At 36.5% G+C, this 19,362-nt stretch overlaps 1 protein-coding gene across 5 annotated transcripts; it reads right to left on the minus strand.

Annotated features, from left to right (window-relative positions):
- Nucleotides 1-769: 769 nt before the first annotated feature.
- LOC136208885 (ribosome biogenesis protein BOP1 homolog) lies at nt 770-9,490 on the minus strand. Of its 5 annotated transcripts, XR_010677320.1 has the most exons (20): nt 9,263-9,490; nt 8,467-8,608; nt 8,262-8,345; nt 7,339-7,443; nt 7,043-7,197; nt 5,974-6,091; nt 5,794-5,892; nt 5,434-5,590; nt 5,244-5,352; nt 5,053-5,155; nt 4,751-4,901; nt 4,522-4,654; nt 4,334-4,440; nt 4,173-4,243; nt 3,969-4,029; nt 3,014-3,241; nt 2,843-2,927; nt 2,414-2,592; nt 1,847-2,092; nt 770-911 (listed from the first exon to the last, which is right to left on the minus strand). XR_010677320.1 is itself a non-coding variant. In XM_066000170.1 (19 exons), the coding sequence occupies exons 2-19, from the start codon at nt 8,500-8,502 to the stop codon at nt 2,007-2,009; spliced, it is 2,067 nt and encodes a 688-aa protein (XP_065856242.1). In that variant the 5' UTR covers nt 8,503-8,608; nt 9,263-9,490; the 3' UTR covers nt 1,577-2,006. The 5 variants fall into 5 exon arrangements, 4 of the variants coding, with proteins under 4 accessions (XP_065856242.1, XP_065856243.1, XP_065856244.1 ...); XM_066000170.1 differs by lacking the exon at nt 770-911 and having other exon boundaries at nt 1,577-2,092; XM_066000171.1 differs by lacking the exon at nt 770-911 and having other exon boundaries at nt 1,577-2,092; nt 7,339-7,427; nt 8,255-8,345.
- Nucleotides 9,491-19,362: the final 9,872 nt, after the last annotated feature.

The raw sequence follows: 19,362 nt of genomic DNA on the forward strand, positions 1-19,362 counted from the left end.
TTTCCAAACTTAGGCATAGAAAATCTCATACGTGTCTCCTTTCTTATCCCTCACACATACAAGAAAGAAAAAAAAAATCTTTTTTTTCTTGTATGGAAGATCCACACAAGGAAAAAAATAAGTAGAAACATTTTTTTGTGTAAAGGAAAAGAAAAGGGTTAGATATTTGAGACATGATTTCTTCCACTATTTCCATATATAGTAGAATCTCCTTAAATTGATATTCGGTAAATTAATAAACTCTTTAACATTATATTTTTCTCCAGCCCCATATCAGTTGAAAAATAACAAATTTTGGTAAGATAACAATAGATTTTCAAAAAAAAACCTGCATAAATAGGAAAAAATAGGATCTTATTAATATTATAAATTAATAATTATATAAACTTACACTAACATAACTAAAACAATTTATTAAAATATAATTATAGTGTTGCTTATTTTTTTTCTTAAAATTTAAATCTAATTAGAACTCATCTCTAACTTTTCTTATAATTTCTGATGCAGTGTTCTGAAACTGCATTAAAAAAATTGTAAAGAATTCTACTCCCTCCGTTTCATAATAATTGTCGTTTTAAAGAAAAAATTTTGTTTCAAATTATTTAACGTTTTACACTTTTCAAGGAACATTAAATGTGTTCCTTCCAACTTTGTCCTCATATAATAAAAGGAAAGAAATTTGCAGAGAAATTTAAACATTAATTGTAAGAGAGTAATAAGGTAATGTTTAACTACTTTTTAGGCTAATTAATAGGTTTCTTAATGTGTAGAAACCTTAAAAGACAATTAAAATGAAATAGAGGGAATAATCGATAAGTACTTCCTTATGCGTAACTGGTCCAACTTTGAGTGCATGTAGAATGATCTCTCTTATACTCGCATAATTCCCGATGTCTTGAAATTTAAAAAATCTAGTACAAATATCAATATCATCAATATGACTGATATTAAGTTAAAATCATGATAAATACTAATTTTTGAAGTTCTTAATAAACACAATAATTTCAAAACCTATAAATAAAAGTTGTGGTCTAAGCCATTGTAAAACTATTTTCTGGGATATTAAGGCAAAAAATATACTAGTCGCTGGTAAAAATCGAGGTTCTCGCAACCCAACAACCGGACTGATCAAAAAAGTCCAGTAAAAATACTTTTGTTCATTTAAACTGGTAACTTATAACATAATAAAATATTAATAATATTAATAAAAATTGTACTACTAACAAAAATATTCTTCAATACCAACTTATAATATACTGGGACATCAAATTATCAAATTCAACGTAACAAATTAAAATGTCAAAAACAATAATTTTATAATATAAAAACATCATGTTTAGAAAACAAATAATAATGTTTTCTAATACCATTTATGTTTGTGTTTAAAAGAAAACAATGGATCCAACCCATAAACCCTGGCACACCAGTTTAACCACCTAAGCATACGGGTTTTTACGTACGGTTTCTAACAATATAATATTTTGTTCTTTTCAGACTGGTTTACCTACTGCTTCACCGGCCGGGCCGGGCCAGGCCGGTTTTGACAAAATAATAGAACACATGACAAGAGACAAAATTACACTCACTAAACAAGATTCTCAAACATCGAATTAGCATGCAAAGTAAAGCTTTTTATCAGTTATACAAGATATACTTATGTTACTCAACTTAGGAACTGGGAAGTCATTTATATATCCAATTATAAAATACTTAATTTATAAAATTACGGAAAATGATATAACTCGAGCCGCAAAACAAAATTGAGAAACAGTTTTTCTAGTCAAAATTGTAATGGAGGCTTGCCTGGTTAACACAAGTAAGCCTGCAATTTAATGCCAGAACCTACCTCATTTTCACGAGCTGGGGAATCTATAATATGCTTGAACACCAGTTTCTAGGCACATCCAAGCGTTGTTCAGATGTCTTTCATACGCTTCAAATCCGAAGCTTTATAACTCTGCAGTCTTTCCAAAGCAGTGAAATCACGAAACTTCTTCCGGTAAATCTTAATGACAGTAAAGTCTGATCAATGAATCAGCACCGGCAGTGAATAACCAGGGTTGCCTTGGATGAAATTTACAATCCATTACTCCTGCAATATAGTGAGAGAAAATGTTGAAACTGCATCAACCCTATGTCTAACAAGAAACAAAGATGACCAACACATGAAATGAAATACAGAAGTATATAACAGATGAAATTTGACAAGCCACGAATCTATTTTCTAGTGCTTGCTCGCCAGTAAATTTGTGATCTTATATGTTCAAAGTTGTATTAGTTATACGTTAAACCAAAAAAGCTCAATACAAGTTGTATTTAGTTTGGACAAAAGAACTCAAGTCAACCTTACTTTTTTCAAAGCAAAAGGGGGTAAAGGATAAATATATATATAACTGAGTCAAAGAAGGCTCACCTCTTCCATTTGAGCTTGAATGTCCTCGGAGAATTTCAAGTGGAACGATAAGAGGGTTCTGATTAAGATCAGAATAAACCATGCCATGAAAAACATATGCAGTGCAGTCATCAGAGCATGACGCAAACAGTGGGTATGAACGATGGAACGCCACATTTGATACGTCTTTTGGATGGCACCTGAGATTTCCAAAAATAACATTGAAGCAAAGAGTAAGAAAAACAAGCACATCATCAACAACAAATCATCATATCAAATAAAATAAATTACATAAATGGAACATAAAAAAATGAAGAGTAAATATGCATATAATACATCCAAATTCCATTCTTCTTGCAGTGAACTGGGTGTTCTAAAGAATATACAGACACAGACATGCAAAGTACATATATATACATATATATATATATATATATAATATCTACATACTTGAGAACTCTGTAAGGTTTGGATGAGAGGTCCATATCAAACCAACATAATTTTCCATCTCTGCTTCCAACAATTAGATTGTCACCTGCATAAAAGGCCAAACTTATATAAGTGGACAACAAGAAGCGCACAAACAGCTAAATAAATTAGTAGCTGAAATGGGAGTACAACCTCCTGGATGAATTGCAATGGAGGAAATCTCACGAAGTCCAGACTCGAGCTTCTTCATCAGCTTGTGCTTCAACAAATCATACACACGAACATTCTTCTTCGTTGCAGCAAAGAAAATGGAGCGAGTAGGGTGAAATACACATGATACTGGAAGTCCATGCAGCTTAAATGGAAGTCTCTGTGTGAGCTTTTTAGAGAGCATGTGTATAAGAATTGCCTTCGATTCACGTAATTCGTTGTCAAGGAAACAGAAGAAAGTGTTGAGGCAAACCAATTTATATCAGCAACATAAATCGGTCTACCTTGAGGAACCAAATTACATACGGATAGACGCCATATAGTCAGGTCCCTAAAGATCCTCAGATGAAGTCTAACACTTCATCTTTAGTCATATTTACAATGAAATCAAAATAGGACCATAAAGATACTATAGGTGATAAGTTACACCGTAATATTTTCTTTTTTTCTTGCAAGACGTTTTAGACCATGCAATTAAAACATAACTACAATACATAAACACCCATACAAAAGTACCACATAAACAGTTAAAAAGGTGAATTTTCTATAATTTACAAAAATGAAATAAATAAAGCCAAAAGGAATATCAAAAAATTCTCAATGACCAGTGGAATTTGTCAGAGATTATAATAATAAAAGTTTAAGCTTTTGGTTCAATTGGTTCCTTATAATGGTATCAGAGCCTCATGACCAAGTGGTGGAGGGTTCGAATCCTGGCAACCCCATTTAATGATGGAATTTCAACACATGGTAAGGTGGGTCTCTAAAAGGTTATGTTGTTGTACAGGCTTCAAGCCAAGAGGCATTATAATAAAAAACTATTATTGGGCCTTAATTATCAGCTTAGGCTTTATGTTAAATTGGTTTCTTGGCAGAATTAATAAAAGTAAAACTTTTCTAAAAGTAAAAATAAAATAGATTAGGCGCAAAAGGATATCAGCTGGCATCAAAGTACAGCAGTAGTCTCCTTTACGATGCCATTCTACTGAAGATATGGTCTGTAAGAATGCAAGTGATGAAATTTAAAAAATAATAACTACAGAAAAAGTGAAGAGAAATCAAAACTAAACAGAATAAGAAATTTGAATAAGGAGCTTCCAGTATCATTAGCAGAAAACTCAAACTTTCAAATGAATGTTACCTTAAAATGCCTTAATCTGATTCCTCCATGCTTGTCGTCTTGAATCCAGCTCAAGCCCAATTCTGCATTACCTATGGATATACAATAAGATGTGCGAAAATCAGAAAGCATTCATTTGCCACGAGTCATTCATGACTATACTATACATATTGTACACTTACCAGAGACATCTGAAGCTATAGGCGTCTCAACATGAAGAAGTTCCTTGACTTTCTTCTGCACTTCTTGACTCCCCAATCCAGTGTTCAGAAGAAATAGATCTAGCCCACTGCATGATTGATCTTTGTCAACTAATAATAACATTGATGATGATGATTATAAATAACAACAAAAATAATTGTAATCATACACTGCGATTGCCAAGAGAGGAAGTTCAGGCAAAGGATTCCACGCTACACTATTGGCAGCTTCATCGAACTCCCAGATTTTAAGACATCTACCAGTATCAACTTCCCAAATACGTACAGTTCCATCAGTTGATCCTTTACAGAGAAATAGGAGATCATGAGATCCACATCCAAAGACATTGAATTTGTGATTGGACAATGTGATAAAACAAGCACAATAAAAATCCAAACCTGATGCTATCCACTGCCCAGAAGCATCAATAGAAATTGACATGACTGCACCTTTATGACCTTTATACTCAAGATAGCACGTTGTCGGATAAGGCTTTAGATCTTTCTTACTTGGTAGTTTAGGTTTCAAAGATTCAGGATCAATATTAAGCTGAAACAACATAGGAAGAATAAATTATTTTTATTAGCATGGCCAAAGCAAAAGCATGATGGACGAATTAAAGGATAATGCATGAATAACATTATAAATATGTGTAAGGATCTTTGTAAAACATTGTCTCCAATGAGTGTCATTAACTTACACGATTCTTACGGACTCTAGGGCACAAGTACAGATCCAAACAGCGTTCAAACGATTCCTTAACAGCATTCTCATATGCTGGAAGGCTTCTAACAGATGCGAACCTAAGCAGATAAATTTCTTATAGGCCCAATATTCAGCAATAAAGAAAACAATTACATATTAATTATTTCTCAAAAGATTATTAGTCACCGTTTAGGTACAAATTGAGGTCGGTCTTCCTCGTCCATTAGCTGATACGAATTGATCTCCTCTTGTGTTGGAATGTATTCAATAGAAGGGTTATACGACTCCTCGTGGCCTGAGACAAAATTCAATCTAAGATCTATGACCAAGCAAAACAACGGAATTAGAAAACTTAGAAGATAAAACAAATTCCTACCAGGCAATTTAGGCTTTGGTGCCTGAATGTATGATAAATGTCTAGTCTTTTCTGCTGAGATGGAATCATCTCCCCACAACAGGCTGAAACGTGGTGCTTCTTTTGGCTTGTCAAACTTTATTGAACCGTTGCGAATTCCCCTAACTAATTCTACGACCTATTCAAAGGTGAAACACAGAAAATAAGGCAAACCATGTTAGAACTTATGCCAACAGATTTCAAGTGCTAGTCAGAAAACAATTGCTTATTCACAAACACAAATCTGGGGAAAAAAAATTTGTTACTCTACTACTTGTCCAAATTCAAAAAAAGGAAAAAATATATATGTGTGTGTATATATATAATATATATTTGACTTACCTTTTTAGCTTCCCATTTTGAGGGAGTAAATCGCCTCTTTGGCTCTGGAGCATTTGACAATGGATGCTTACCGTCCCATTCAAACCAGTCGCTGTAGGTCTGAATGACACATAAAAAACTTAATCAGCATCCAAAACTAAATAAATGTGGTGAGCAGGAGAATAACAGAGAAATGCATACAGGATAGGGATCAAAGTCAAGATGTGGAGCCGTTCCTTTGACCAAATTACGTATAACTTTTATTTCTTCTTTAGTCAGCTCTACCATCTCTTGATTGTATTCATCACGAAACTTGCGCCTGCATTAATAAAATCAACCATGAAAGTGCAAGAAAAATACTTTAAAATCTAAATTCAAAGAATTGCAATTGTTATGTGTTCATATGGCATATAGTTTCAGCAAATGATATTGCAGTAGTTAATCTTAATGCAACCAAAATCAGACTAAAACTCAAAAGTATCGGCCCTATCAAATTCTGAATAAAAGTTTTCATGGCATTTTTATTCCTTGTGTAGCAGGGTAGCAACTCGCAAAAATCGAGTGTCTCGCAGAGCAAAAACAAACAACATTGCACAAATTTTTCAATTCCTAAAGATGTCAAATTGGGAGGGAATCATAGTTATCAAAGGCAGATCCCATGCTCAAAAGGCGCTAAGCTCCAAGCATGTCACGCCAGAAGCCAAAAGCCAAGCTGTGTTCAAGAGGCACGTGCCTTTGTGAGCCTAGCACCTTGCTGGAGGTGCGCCTAGGTGCAATTTTATAAATCAAACAGTTCTTTTAGGATTCCAAGTTAAAAAGTGGCATTTACTATCTCAACCATTTCCTGTTCATATCGTCTACATTTGAAGAATATGTTTATCATATTAAAATAGGAAAAAATATTACGAATACCTCTACTTCAAGTGTTAGACCTAGGCTCTAGTGTTCGAAAAAGAACTCTTACAGTTCTCAGAAAATGTTTGACTATTTGTTGCATAAAAAATGTTAATTGATGTTATTTACGATTTTATATTATTGTTTTTCTTTAGTGCGTCTGTTGTCACTCAGGTGAACGTTTGTGCCTTGCGCCTTTAATAACTATGGAGGGAAGATCTCTTAGACTACCAGGAAAAGGAGAGGACTATATATTCACCCACCATTTTAGGTTACCTTAAATCAAGTCAAATCAAAGTCAAGAGGTCAACAAATTAATTCTGTTCTTATGCTTATTGTTGAACCATGAGAACTAAACAAGTACTATTATACTCACCAATTACCCGAGTCATCAGCACTTTCAAGAAAAGAGGCAATTTTATCTTCCATCACTTTCTTTGCCACCTTCTTCCCTTTAATGTCATATCCAATGTGTTTTTCATCCTCATACCACTTCAAGGGAACATTTCCAACTGTATTTCGGTGTGCCACCTTGTGAAACAAAAATCATAATTCATACACAAATAAGTAAAAGTTCGTTAACTGCGAATAAATATATTTTCGGGAAACTTATATATTATTTCATCATCCCAAGTTAAAAGTATTAAAAACAAAATAAGGAAAGAAGTGTACTTCATCCTCAGAGGAATCGCTTTCTTCAGCTGCTTGATCAGATTCTGATCCCCCACTTTGATCTTCCTCATCTGGGACATCATTATTGTCTGTGTCAAGAGAACCCTGCAAATATTACTATTAACAATAGCATAATACAACAATGCACAAAAACAGAAAATTCTAAACTTAAACACTTAGCTACATATGACAAAAGGACAAGCATTATTTTCCTCCCAAATCCCAATGATTATGAAGATGCAGCAATGGGCTTAATGAGATAGCTAATATTCCTGAAAGGTAACTTCTATATAGCCTCGATGTAACATGCTTGATAAGAGAGAGAAAGAAAATCACAGAGAACATCTTCACTGTACTTCAAATTTCTCCCATTCGTACATTATCCATAGTTGTTAAAGGTGCACCTAGGCAGATGATGTACCTATATGGCATGTGTTCTATTAGGGTTTAAAAGAGTTTAATATGTGTTTAATATTCAGTGTAGGATTAGACACAACTAGGGTCCAAAATAAACAAAAGAAAAAAGAAACAAGTTGAATTTGAAAAGACACAACGGAAAAAAGAGAGACATCAAAGCAGCAGCCAATGTAGACAATTGTTGAACTTCGAAGAACAAAACTATAGAGGATTTCAAGAACAATTCTTTTGATGAGAAGTAGCTAGGATTTACTATTTAGTTGAGCCATTGAACTTTTAGATATAGAATTTGTTTATGGTTTTTAGTATTTATTGCATTTTGATTTTAGGATTTCTTATTGCTTATATTTTAGATATTATCATTTATGATTTTATAAAAAGAAATATTTTGTTAGTGTGCCTTGTACTTGCGGTTTAGTGCGCCATGCAGACCTTTAATAACTACACATTCATCTGCCGGTAGTGAATGTGCAAACTGTAAGATGTCTAAAGAAATTACCATGTACCTCATCTCCATAAGAGCTTTCTCCTGTCTCTGACTCTCCAGACGATCCACAATAGTCGCTGTCATCCTCAGAATCAGAGTGTTCCTATTATCACAAGTATCATTTCACTTATATCAATTAGTGCAAACTGAAGCATTAACAGCACAACCATAATATTACCTAGATATATACTCAAGACACAAACAAGAAAAATAACTAGACATACACTCGTAGCAGCTGCAAGTCTCTGTTTTTCTCCCATTGGTGAATTGAGGATGTAGAATTACATATAAATTATAGAGCACACTAAAACCAAGGTGATTCTGCTAAACTGAATCGGCTGGGCAGGTTCTTCCCAAATAGATGGCCTGGAAGCAAGGGCAAGAGTTAATTAACTGAAGCAAGTTGCTAAAAATTTGTGTTACAACGATCATCAGCAAGCATCACACTTGATTGGAATCAAGTGTGAAGCTTCTATTTATGTGGAGAGCATCAAAATTAACATGAAAATACACAAAAGCTAGAGTAGCCGCGAATTTCCATTATTTACCCAGTTACCCAAAATATAAATTTCAGCAAAACTACAGACTGATGAACTTATATCTTTCCAGTTGAGTGGAATAATGGCAGAATGTCGCTGCAAAGTATATCGTCGGTCGGGGAAGATGCAGAATGATGTAAGCAAGTCCTCGACGGTGAGTTGGAAGAGGGAGAAGGGGAAAAAGAGGGACTACAACGGCAGGCATTAGTTTAAAGAAAAATTAGTCTTCATCAGTCTTGAGTTTTGCTGGAATTTGTATTTTGTGTAACTCATAAATATTCTAAGCTCTTTACCTGGGAAACGGTAAGCATGGAAATTCAAATATAAAAACAAAATCAATTTAATACAACCTAATTAAAATTTAACATTCAAAAACTGTTCTGCTTCTCCACTATATATCAATTGATTGATGAAACTAATAAATTAGCAAATGCAAAACTGCATAAACTCAATTCAATCTTTAGAATACAATGATATAAACCTGAGAGGTGCTGATAAAAGCTCTTCAATGGCTTCGATTTACGGACATCTTGCGCTAACTTCTACCGGCGCCGGTACATAGAGTGTTGCGGTACTACTAGCAGTGCCAGTGAAGTCTAGTGAACGACGATAACTTCTAGCAGCGCCAATGAGTTTGAGAGAGTTGAGGAAAGTTGGCGGCGTAGAGAGCAGACAGAGAGGAGAAATTAGGGATGTGGGAGAAATTAGGGCAGTTTTGTCATAACCCTAACATATATACATATAAATGCTGACGGTTTTTGTATATTCCATGCCGAACCCGAAACCAAAAACCGAATAAATGTACGTGGATAAACCGAAACCTCTAGTTCCGTTAACTAGGGATACGGCTATAATCAAGTCGAAATGAGTTTTTGTCTGCTCAGGCTCGGCTCGTCAAAAAATTGACGAGCTCGTGCTAAACATTATGTTCGTGAGCTATTCGCGAGCTGGTTAACGAGCTTTGTTCAACTCGTTAATTTAGTTCATAAACTTCGGTCACGAACAACTCATTAATTATGTTCATTAATTATATCGATTTGAAATTTCTTTAACGCAAAACTATACGGTTTGAAACCTATGAAACTAAATTTTACACGAAATTAGTTGTTTTATATTTCCCTCTTTATAGAAATATCATTATTAAAAAAATAACCGAACCAATCTTGCTCACAAGCGTGTTCATGAACAATATAATCGAGTTTGCTCATGAACTTGTTCATGAACCTATAATCGAGTCTGCTCACGAGCTTTCGAGTCGAGTTTCGTCGTACTCGTGTTCGACTCGTTTATAAATCGAGTTAAACACAATCGAGCTTTTATTGAGCCGAACACCGAACCGTTCATGAGCGGCTCGGCTCATTTACAGCCCTAACTAAGGATGGCAATAGAACTGTACCCGCGGGTATCTGGTACTATCCAACCCTAATTTGACTTTTTTTTGGCTGTTCATGTATAAAAGGGTATAAGCTCAAAACAATTATGAGGGATGAGTATGGGAATAACTCTGTGGGTATCTGCTACCTGTTACCCGTCTCGGTTTCTTTATATAAAAAGATATTAATATTTTTAGATGTAAGGAAGTGATTTAGAATACTACTGTATTTTAATTTCTTGATAATTGAAGCGATTTAGAATTTTTAATTTGGAATTTTGTTAAATTTGTAGATGAATTATTTGTGGATGATTTATTAAATTTATCCTTTGTTGAATTTGCAATATTTTTAATTTTATTTATTGATTTTTAACGGGTAAAGGTACCCGCGATTTAAATGGGACATCAATGGGATTCATGAAGTATACTCGTTAGAGTAATGAGATTGGTACGGATAATGAAAAAATAAACGGGTAACAGTTTGAAATTGAAAATACATGCAGGTACCCTACATGTTGCCACCCTAACCGTTAACCAATTTTTCCGATTCAACTTTTCGGTTTTGAATTCGGTTACCGGTTTGATTGGTGTTTTTACCACCCATAATTCAACTTGCCAAATTTTGATATTAATTTTTCTTATAATATAATGAACAATTTATTAGATGTTGAGTTTTTTTTTTTTTTGTATATTACATAATGCATTTGTTTTATTTTAACAAATACATTGTAGAGTTTTAAAATTTTGTTAAACTTAACTTTTCAAGTTGCTCACTATCTAATGGTGGAAAAAACAAAATAAGGCTTATTTTATCAAAAACAAAGTAAACATAGCCTAACCCATTACATTTAATATTTAAAATAATAAAACAAAATCTTGAAGAAAAATTCAATTTTTTTTTAAATGGCAGTTAAAATTTTAATTTGTATTACATATTAATGTTTTATATTTTTTTGAAAAAAAAAAATATTTTTTATTATCACAAATCCTTTTTTTATGAAAGTGTTTACATATACATATCACTCAACAGTTGGTAATGTGGACCTAAACTTTTCAAACTTACCCAAAAAAAAAAAAAAAAAATGTTTATCGTTTCAAAAAGTTGAGAATCATATGCAACATATAACTCCTAAAGGCAGATTATGAAGATGGCATAGAGAGGGCTTGACATCGAGTGAAGAAAGAAGTTCCAAATGATGGACTTCATAGATTTCTTTTTTTTTTTTGTAACAACACGAAATACAACTAAAACAAAAGCAAAAAGGACAGCAACAGGACCCAAATCACCCACGAATAACCCTAAGGAAACCAGCACCAATGGTATCGGCGGCAACTAGGTTCAAAACAGCAGCAGGCGGCAAATCAAGTGTTGTGACGCCCAAGGGGGCTGTGTGAGCTTCTTGGGCTAGCTTATCAGCAACACGGTTCTGTTCACGGTAGACGTGCTGAACCTGGACCTGGTTAAATCCGAAGAGCATTCTCCTTACGCAGGAAACTAGTGACGAGGATCCAAAGTGGGAGCAGCGAGCTTGGTTAAGACAATGGACAACCTCTTGATTATCATTTTCAATTGACAGTTTTGATATTCGCAAAGACGAGGCAATACAAATACCTGAGTAGAGGCCCCATAATTCCGCTTCAAGGGACGAGCCAGAGCCAATATTATGAACAAATCCCGCTACCCACTGCCCAGTATAATAACGGATAATTCCAGCAGGAGCGATTCTTCCTGACTAGAGGCACGAGCCATCAATATTTAATTTCATCCACCCCTCTTGAGGTCGAGACCATCCAACCAGCCCCACAGATTTACAGTGCCGAATCCCATCATTTCTAAGCATCAAGAAGCTAGCTTTAAAGGACATAAGACTATCCTTAATGACCTCTATAGTCTTGTGCGGAATGCTTTTATTATTATTGAAAACAAACTCATTTCTCCATCTCCAAAGGAAATGACAGGTAGTCACGAAGATCAGAATTCCGTCCTCCCAATTTCTAAGGAGGTTGCCTCCTAAGTAGGAATTAAACCACTCATTCCCCCCCTAATCCAAAGAACTGATGCTGAATATTAGTCGGAAGAATCTGGAGCCAAATATTTCTGCTAAAAGAACAGTCCCGCAGCGCGTGGGCAAGGGATTCTAGCTGCAGATTACAGCGGGGGCAGCTTCCTGCAGATGAAAGGTGCCGCCGGAGTCTCTCCGTGTTGGTTAGGAGGCGATCTTGGATGGCAAGCCATGCAAAGCTTCTGATCCGGTACGGAAGATTCAGGGACCAAATTCTCTTCCAATTGACATCTGTGATTGAATTTGAAAAGCCCTTTAAGGCTTCATAAGCCGATCTATAGGAGAATAGGTCGTTATTCGTGTGTGCCCAACAACGAGAATCCCCGTCAGCCTCCTTAAGGCTGGCTTTAATCCTACGGATTTTTAGCAGCCACTCTTCATCAAAGAAATGCTCGAGCTCAGACCAGGCCCAATCGCCATTGGGATCCAGCAGGCTAGACACGGACCAGTGAAGAATATGAGAGGGGGGCTGAACTAAGCAAACATCAATCGGTCGCACCCCTCTAAGCCAGTTATCAGTCCAGAACCGGATATTTCGCCCATTCTCCACCTTCCAAGCAATGCCACTGCAGAACTCCTGGAAAACAGAGCTTACACTCTTCCACAAAAAGGAGCATTTTTTAACTCACCCCTCAGTCCCACCAAAGATTTTATCTTTCCTGTACATTCCATGGAGAACCCGCACCCAAAAAGCACCAGGATTTTGCCACATTCGCCAGAGAATCTTCATATGGAGAACCCTGTTGTTGTCAACGGCCTTCCTGATACCAGCTCCTCCCATTCGTTTAGGTCGACACACCTTCTCCCAAGGAATAGAATGAATTTTCTGCACCCCTCCGACCCACCCCCAAGGAAGCGGCGGTTCATTTTTTCAAGGCTGTTGAGGACATTATTAGGCAACACGGTAGATTGCATCAAATGGTTTGGAGAGGAGCTAGTCACAGACTGAATCAGAGTCATTCTTCCTACAAGAGATAAAGAGTGAGCTTTCCAGCCAGCTAATTTTGAATTCGCAGAATCAAAAAGGTCCTTGAAAGAAGATTTGGACACCTGATAGGGGTCAAAAAACCCTATCTTTGGGTACGGTTTTAGGATGGTTTTTAGCGTTATTTTATGAATAAGCGAGCAATTCTCGCATTTATATGCTTTTGTGTGAGTTAGTTAGAAATTGTATATGTTTTATTTACTTTTCGTTGTTTAGGCTCATTTTCTAATTATTTTAGGCAAATATGGTCAAATTAGCATGTACGTTAAATTTCCATTACCTTTTATAGCAAATTGATCCGCCAAAAGTCGCACCAAACGGAGTGTTCACTCAAAATAAGCGATTGGCGGGTCAATTTAGCCTCGGAACTAATGTTATTTGGAGTTTTTGTGTATGTGCAGGCTAAAACAAGAACGAGTTCGGGTAAAAGTTGCGTTTCGGGACATCCAGCAGTCACGCAAGGCGTTTTGGGCATTCTCGCTCGCCCAAATGGCCTTTTTGGGGCTAGATCGGCGAGCTAGTACTGCCAGCCCGTCGAGCAGGCCCCTGAGGGCCTGCTCGGGCGAGCTGGCATGGCCAGCTCGGGCGAGCTGGAGGCCAGCTCGGGCGAGTTGGAGGCCAGCTCGGTGAGCTGCCCTACGGGAATCAGTCAAAAGACTAATTCCCGGTCCCACGATGCCACGATCGACCCCACGTCTTCCCACCTGCAAAAGGATACGAATTAGGTCAGAAAGAGGGCCCGAACCGCGTCTGTAAATAGGACTTTCCAATTGTAAAATAGACATCTTTCATTCTTATAATTATTTTAGCTTTCACCCTTGAAGAATCCTCTCCACCTCCTCTATCTCCTTCAACCTCCATTGAAGCACCTTCGAAGCTCCATTCACCGAGGATTATTCAAGGTCTGTCCTTAAGTCCTAGGAAGCCGGCTATAGGGTAGACAGGTTCCCTAAAAGGGATTTTCTTATCTCCTTTCATCTAATTATGTTTTTATCCCTTGATACAGTCTATGAATCCTAGGCTAATTGTATCCCGTGATAATGTTCTTCATCTTTAATAATATTTTAGCTCTTATTCTGTTCAATGATTTATTTATTTATTTAATCTTTGTCTTACGCTATATTCGATTGGTTTAACTCATTCAAAAGCCCCAAAATCTAGTTGGCACATATTGTGAGCTGAATCTGACCTAGTCAGAGCCTAGGAGATTAACGACCTCTTAGTTGATTAAGCCCAAATTGTTGAGCCTTAGACCTAGTTTCGGCCTTACAAGGGAATCACGCACTAAGGACTTCAGGAGAGTAAGTAGGGTTAATCGCCTTGAATACAAGTGACTTAGATTAGGTTTTTAATCAATTGACCTAATAATCTATCTTCATTATTATCGTGCATACCATGTTCCTTCGGGTAATTGCATTAGTGAAAGATCACCTAGGAGTAGTTTAACTTAATTAGGCGTAGTTTAACTTAATTAGGAGTAGAATAACGTAATCAGAATTAGAATAACTTAGCTAGGAGTAAAGTAATTCAACTAGGAGTAGATTAACTTAAACAAAACCAACTCAAAACCCACACAGCCTAGATAACACCTGAGACCAAGTAGCTCGATACTTGTAGGAATAAATCCTGTGGATTCGATACCTGGACTTTCTAGATTTTATTACTTGATAACGACGGGGTACATTTATCCCTTAGTGAGCCTTGCGGTGCGATTGCCGTGAGGCGCATCAAGTTTTTAGTGCCGTTGCCGGGGAAAGTAGATTAAATCTATAAATACCCGACAACCGTCAATCATCAAGTTTTTGGCGCCATTGCCAGGGAAAGTAGGTTAAATCTATAAATACCCGACAACTGCCAATCATCAAGTTTTTGGTGCCGTTGTCGGGAATTTATTTCTTCTGTAATATCGAACCAAAGGTCGATTTGTTAGTTTAGGCATTCTTTTGTGAATATCCTTTGTTTATATCGTTTATACTTATTCATATATAATTCTTTATACTTGTTTAGGCACTTTTTTGTGAATATTGTTTTTTTGTGAATATTTTTATGTGAATATTTGTTTTTAATTTTTATTGTTATTTCTAATGATTCTTCTTTTTTGAGAAAATGGCTAGAAACAATGGAAATAAGGAGTCTGTTACGCATTTGCTTAACTTCTTATCTACTCACGAAGATCAAAATGATGATTTGTATGCCTCAATTAAAAATTTATGCATACAAAAAGGGATTCTAGTTGATTCAACCGCGGACGAATCAATTAAAGAACCCAATTTGGTAGGTCAGGTTGATAAGGTAATATCTTTTCCCATTGACAATGAAAAACTGGTCCCTAATTATGAGAAACCAAAAGTTTCAATATTAATTGAGGAATCAGTTGAAATTGAGCCTCTAGAGAAGAATCCAAAAATAGAAGAGTTCGGGTTTGCTCCATGTCCAGAAATTTTCATTCTTTTTGATCTACCTAGAGAATCAAAAAGGGAGCAAACTAAACTTTTTCATAATTTATTTAAATTTCATCCTTTGCTTTCATTAAAATTCTTTGAAACTGATAATCCGTTTTGCAGGTACGGATTATTTATTCAGGAATTTGAATTCCTAACGCGAATGTCAGCATACACCTAGGAGGGAATTCTATGTCGAGCTCACCGACTATAACGTAGCGCTTTTTGGGAGGCAACCCAAGTTTTAATAAAACTTTTCAAGTTTATTTTATTTAGATTATACATTTATGTTCTCTGTTTAGTTCCTTGGTTTTCTTTTCCGTTTTTTTCCTTCTCTTTCAGTGTTCGGTTTAAAAAAAATTATTTTTTTTGGGACCTTCTGCCTGCCAGCTCGCGTCGAGCTGGAAAAAAAAGGAAAGTGCCACATTTAAATGATGGCAAAATTTCGCCCCGGGAGGCCCAGCTCACCGAGCTGGGCACTGCCGCCTAGCTCGGCAAGCTGGGCACTGCCGCCCAGCTTACCGAGCTGCTCGGCCAGCAGTTCGGGATTTTTAAATCCCGAACGAATATATATATATATATATATATATATATATGTAAGGGGATGAACATTCATCCCTCTTCTTCATCTTCTTCCTTTCCTTCTTTCCATTTTCTCTCTTTTTCCTTTTCACAACCCTAACCCCCAAATCTTCGTTTCTAACCCGAAATCAACAAACAAGGTATGGATTCTTACCTATTTTTGATTTCATGCATGATTCTAAGGTTAGATTTTAGTTTAGAACATTGATTTTTGATTATTAGGTAAACCTAGGTTTTGGGATTTTTTACCTCCTTTTCAAAAATTTCACTTGTTTGCTTGTTTCTCTTGGTTTTCTTGCAAATTTATGACTTTATTATGATCAATATGTGCTTTGGGTATGATTTGAGTTCTTAAATTGTGATTTTTGGAGAAATGGCTCAAAATGGGTAAAACCTCCATTTTAGCTCGAAATTCAACTATGTAGTTTATAGTTGAAAACTTGTCAATAGGTCCTCTTTTCACATTCTTAACACATTTTGGTCACTGGGCCTCGTTGATTTTGCACGGGTTGAGAGTTACGGGTCAATTACTCTATTTTTAGGGACCAAAAGCTTACATTTTGGTCCCTAAGTTTCTAATCTTGTCTTTAAATCATGTTTATGGGTTGATTATTTGGGTGGTTTTTGTATAATTATGTATATAGGCATGTTTTGACTAGTCCGTTTTGGTTTCCCTTCTGATTCTCAGGAACTATGGGCAGAAAAGGCAAGGCTAAGGTTGTCATAGAAAACGAGGCCAATTCTGACGTCGAATTCATTGACGCCTTACAAGATAAGTATGGTTCTCATTTTGGGTTGATTAGTGAGGAAGAGGGGGGAAAATGTGATCGTTTTTCCAAGCAAGAACATTCCCCCCGAATTATCATTGACCAAAAATACTTAGCATCTATAGGGTTGGATAAGGATTTCAAAGAAATCCTAAAGTTCCAAGGCTGGTACCACCTAGCCACAAAAAGGACTGTCGCTTATGACAACTATACCGTAGAGTTTCTAAGTACCCTGAAAAAAGAACTACCCATAGGTACTGATAAATACTCCTTCCGACTGAACGGTAAACCTTATCGCCTCGGTGAGGCACAGATAGCGACTTGCATGGGGGTTTATAGCCCAAGTGATGTAGTCTTGGGTTTTGAAAAACTCATGACTTCGAAAGACGCCTGGTATGAATTGACCGGAACGTCAGATTATGATCCCAGCACTGCTAGCCCAAGATCTCTACAAGACCCGCTCTTAAATCTTGCCCACAAATTTATAGCACATAACCTATTAGGCAAGCAAGAGAGTAACAAGGTCTCCAGCACTGAAGTGCTTATATTGTGGTGTGTGGCAAATAATAAACATGCTGACAATGTTAAGGCCATTTTTGAGGGTTTTCGGAGCCAAACAAGTAAGAAACGCGGCTCCATTGGGCTTGGTTATTTGGTGACCCACTTCCTTGACGACCAGTTCAAAGACTTGGTCATTAACGAAGACGGTTTCCATCCTACACTGCTTAACGCCAATTTTCTAGGAAGATCTACTTTTCAGGCAGTTTTGCATAGAGATCCATCTGCAGGAGCAAGCTCAAGTGGCCAAACGCGGAAAGGAGCACGGAGACCACCACAACAAAGAGAGGAAGAGTAAGTAGGAGCTGAGGGGGACGGAGCTGCAGCTGCAGCAGAAGAGTACCGAGCGGAGTACCAAAAGCCGAGGGCACAGGCTCAATTCCAAGCTATAAACACGATGATGGCAGAAATGCGAGATCTCAACCTCTAAACCTTCAACATTGTTCAGCAGATGGACCAACGGTTCACCAATTTTGAGCAGAACATGGATCGGAGGCTCACCGGTCTCGAGTACATAGCGGCAGACTACTGCGAGCGCTATAACATGCTATGGCCGTATCCCCCGGCCGATTAGTAAGTTGTCTTCTCCACCCTAACTTTTTGCACATGTGTTTTATGGTTTTATATGCAATGTTGGAACTTATTGCATAATTTAAGTGTGAGGAGGAGGGGTAGACAAACTTACAAAAATTTGTATATTTTTTTTAAATTTTGTTGCATCGTGTCTAGTTTAGTTTAACGTTTTCGGGTTTTATTTATGTTTTTGCATGTTTAGGACCTAAAACCGTGAACCTCCTTCGAATCTAAACTTCGTTATTTGTTTTTGAGGGCTGAAAACCGAATCTAAGATTGCATGACAACTAGTTTAGGTGTAGGACACAATCCCTGTATCTGTAAAAGCATGAGCTAACGTTTGCATTTAGACCCTACTTTTGAAGAAATGCTAAAATCATTACTTAGGTAGATAACTTAAGAATTGAAGGCATGTGATATTAAACTTGAGTTTGGGGAGAACTAGTAAGCATAAATTTGAAACCCAAGAATTGTGAGTTGAATTTGAGCCCAAGAGCGAACATCAAAAAGCTCTTTTTCTTGACATTTTTGTGTGAATGCTTTGACTTGTGGAAAGATTACAGATTTTGCACCTAATACTGAGTTGAACCTACATGCACTGATTTGAGATGATAAACGATGAACCAGCCTCATTAGAATTAACCTTTTCTTTACCTTATTTTATCTTTTTCATCTACTCTAGGAAGCCCCTTTGAGCCTGTATTTTGTATCTTGTAGATTTTCTTTCGTTATAACCCAATTTTTGCAAACTATCACTTAGTTTGTTACTTAACCCGAGTTTTTGCAAAGCTTTTGAGCCTTTGTTTTCTTCTAGCGCTTTATCTTTGTCTATGGCATCATAGTAGTAAGCCAAAAGGCTAAGAAGTGAATGAGCATTACTATCCAAAAGAAAAAGAAAAAGAGACGAACAAAAGAGGGAGAACTCTATCTCCCAGTTCTTAAAATTAGAACGTCTCAAAAAAAATAATGAATAAAAAGCTGAATCACTTCACATTTTGCTAAAGCCATTTTGAACTTTGTTTGTCTAGCGCTAGAACTCCTAACCTTTTGTATCTTTAACCCTCTAACCACATTACAACCCCAATTCGAGGCTGTTTTTGATATCATCGGAGTCATATAGCATAGTAGAGGAACTCGGATGAACGTGCAAAGTCAACGTAATCCTAAGCAAGAACATAAGCCGAGAGTAAACACTTTAGCCACTAAAATTGTGTGAATCGAGTGAACTACCTATGGTGAG

The sequence above is a fragment of the Euphorbia lathyris genome, chromosome 10, assembly GCF_963576675.1.
Source record: "Euphorbia lathyris chromosome 10, ddEupLath1.1, whole genome shotgun sequence".
Taxonomy (NCBI): domain Eukaryota; kingdom Viridiplantae; phylum Streptophyta; class Magnoliopsida; order Malpighiales; family Euphorbiaceae; genus Euphorbia; species Euphorbia lathyris.

What these genes read in the sequence shown, in the direction of transcription:
- LOC136208885 (XM_066000170.1), bottom strand. Translation starts at nt 8,502, where the DNA reads ATGGGAGAAAAACAGAGACTTGCAGCTGCTACGAGT. An exon ending in GCGATTCCTCTGAGGATGAA is followed by an intron (nt 7,198 to 7,338) that starts GTACACTTCTTT and finishes TTGTTTCACAAG; the next exon opens with GTGGCACACCGAAATACAGT. An exon ending in CTGTACTTTGATGCCAGCTG is followed by an intron (nt 3,242 to 3,968) that starts ATATCCTTTTGC and finishes ACAACGAATTAC; the next exon opens with GTGAATCGAAGGCAATTCTT.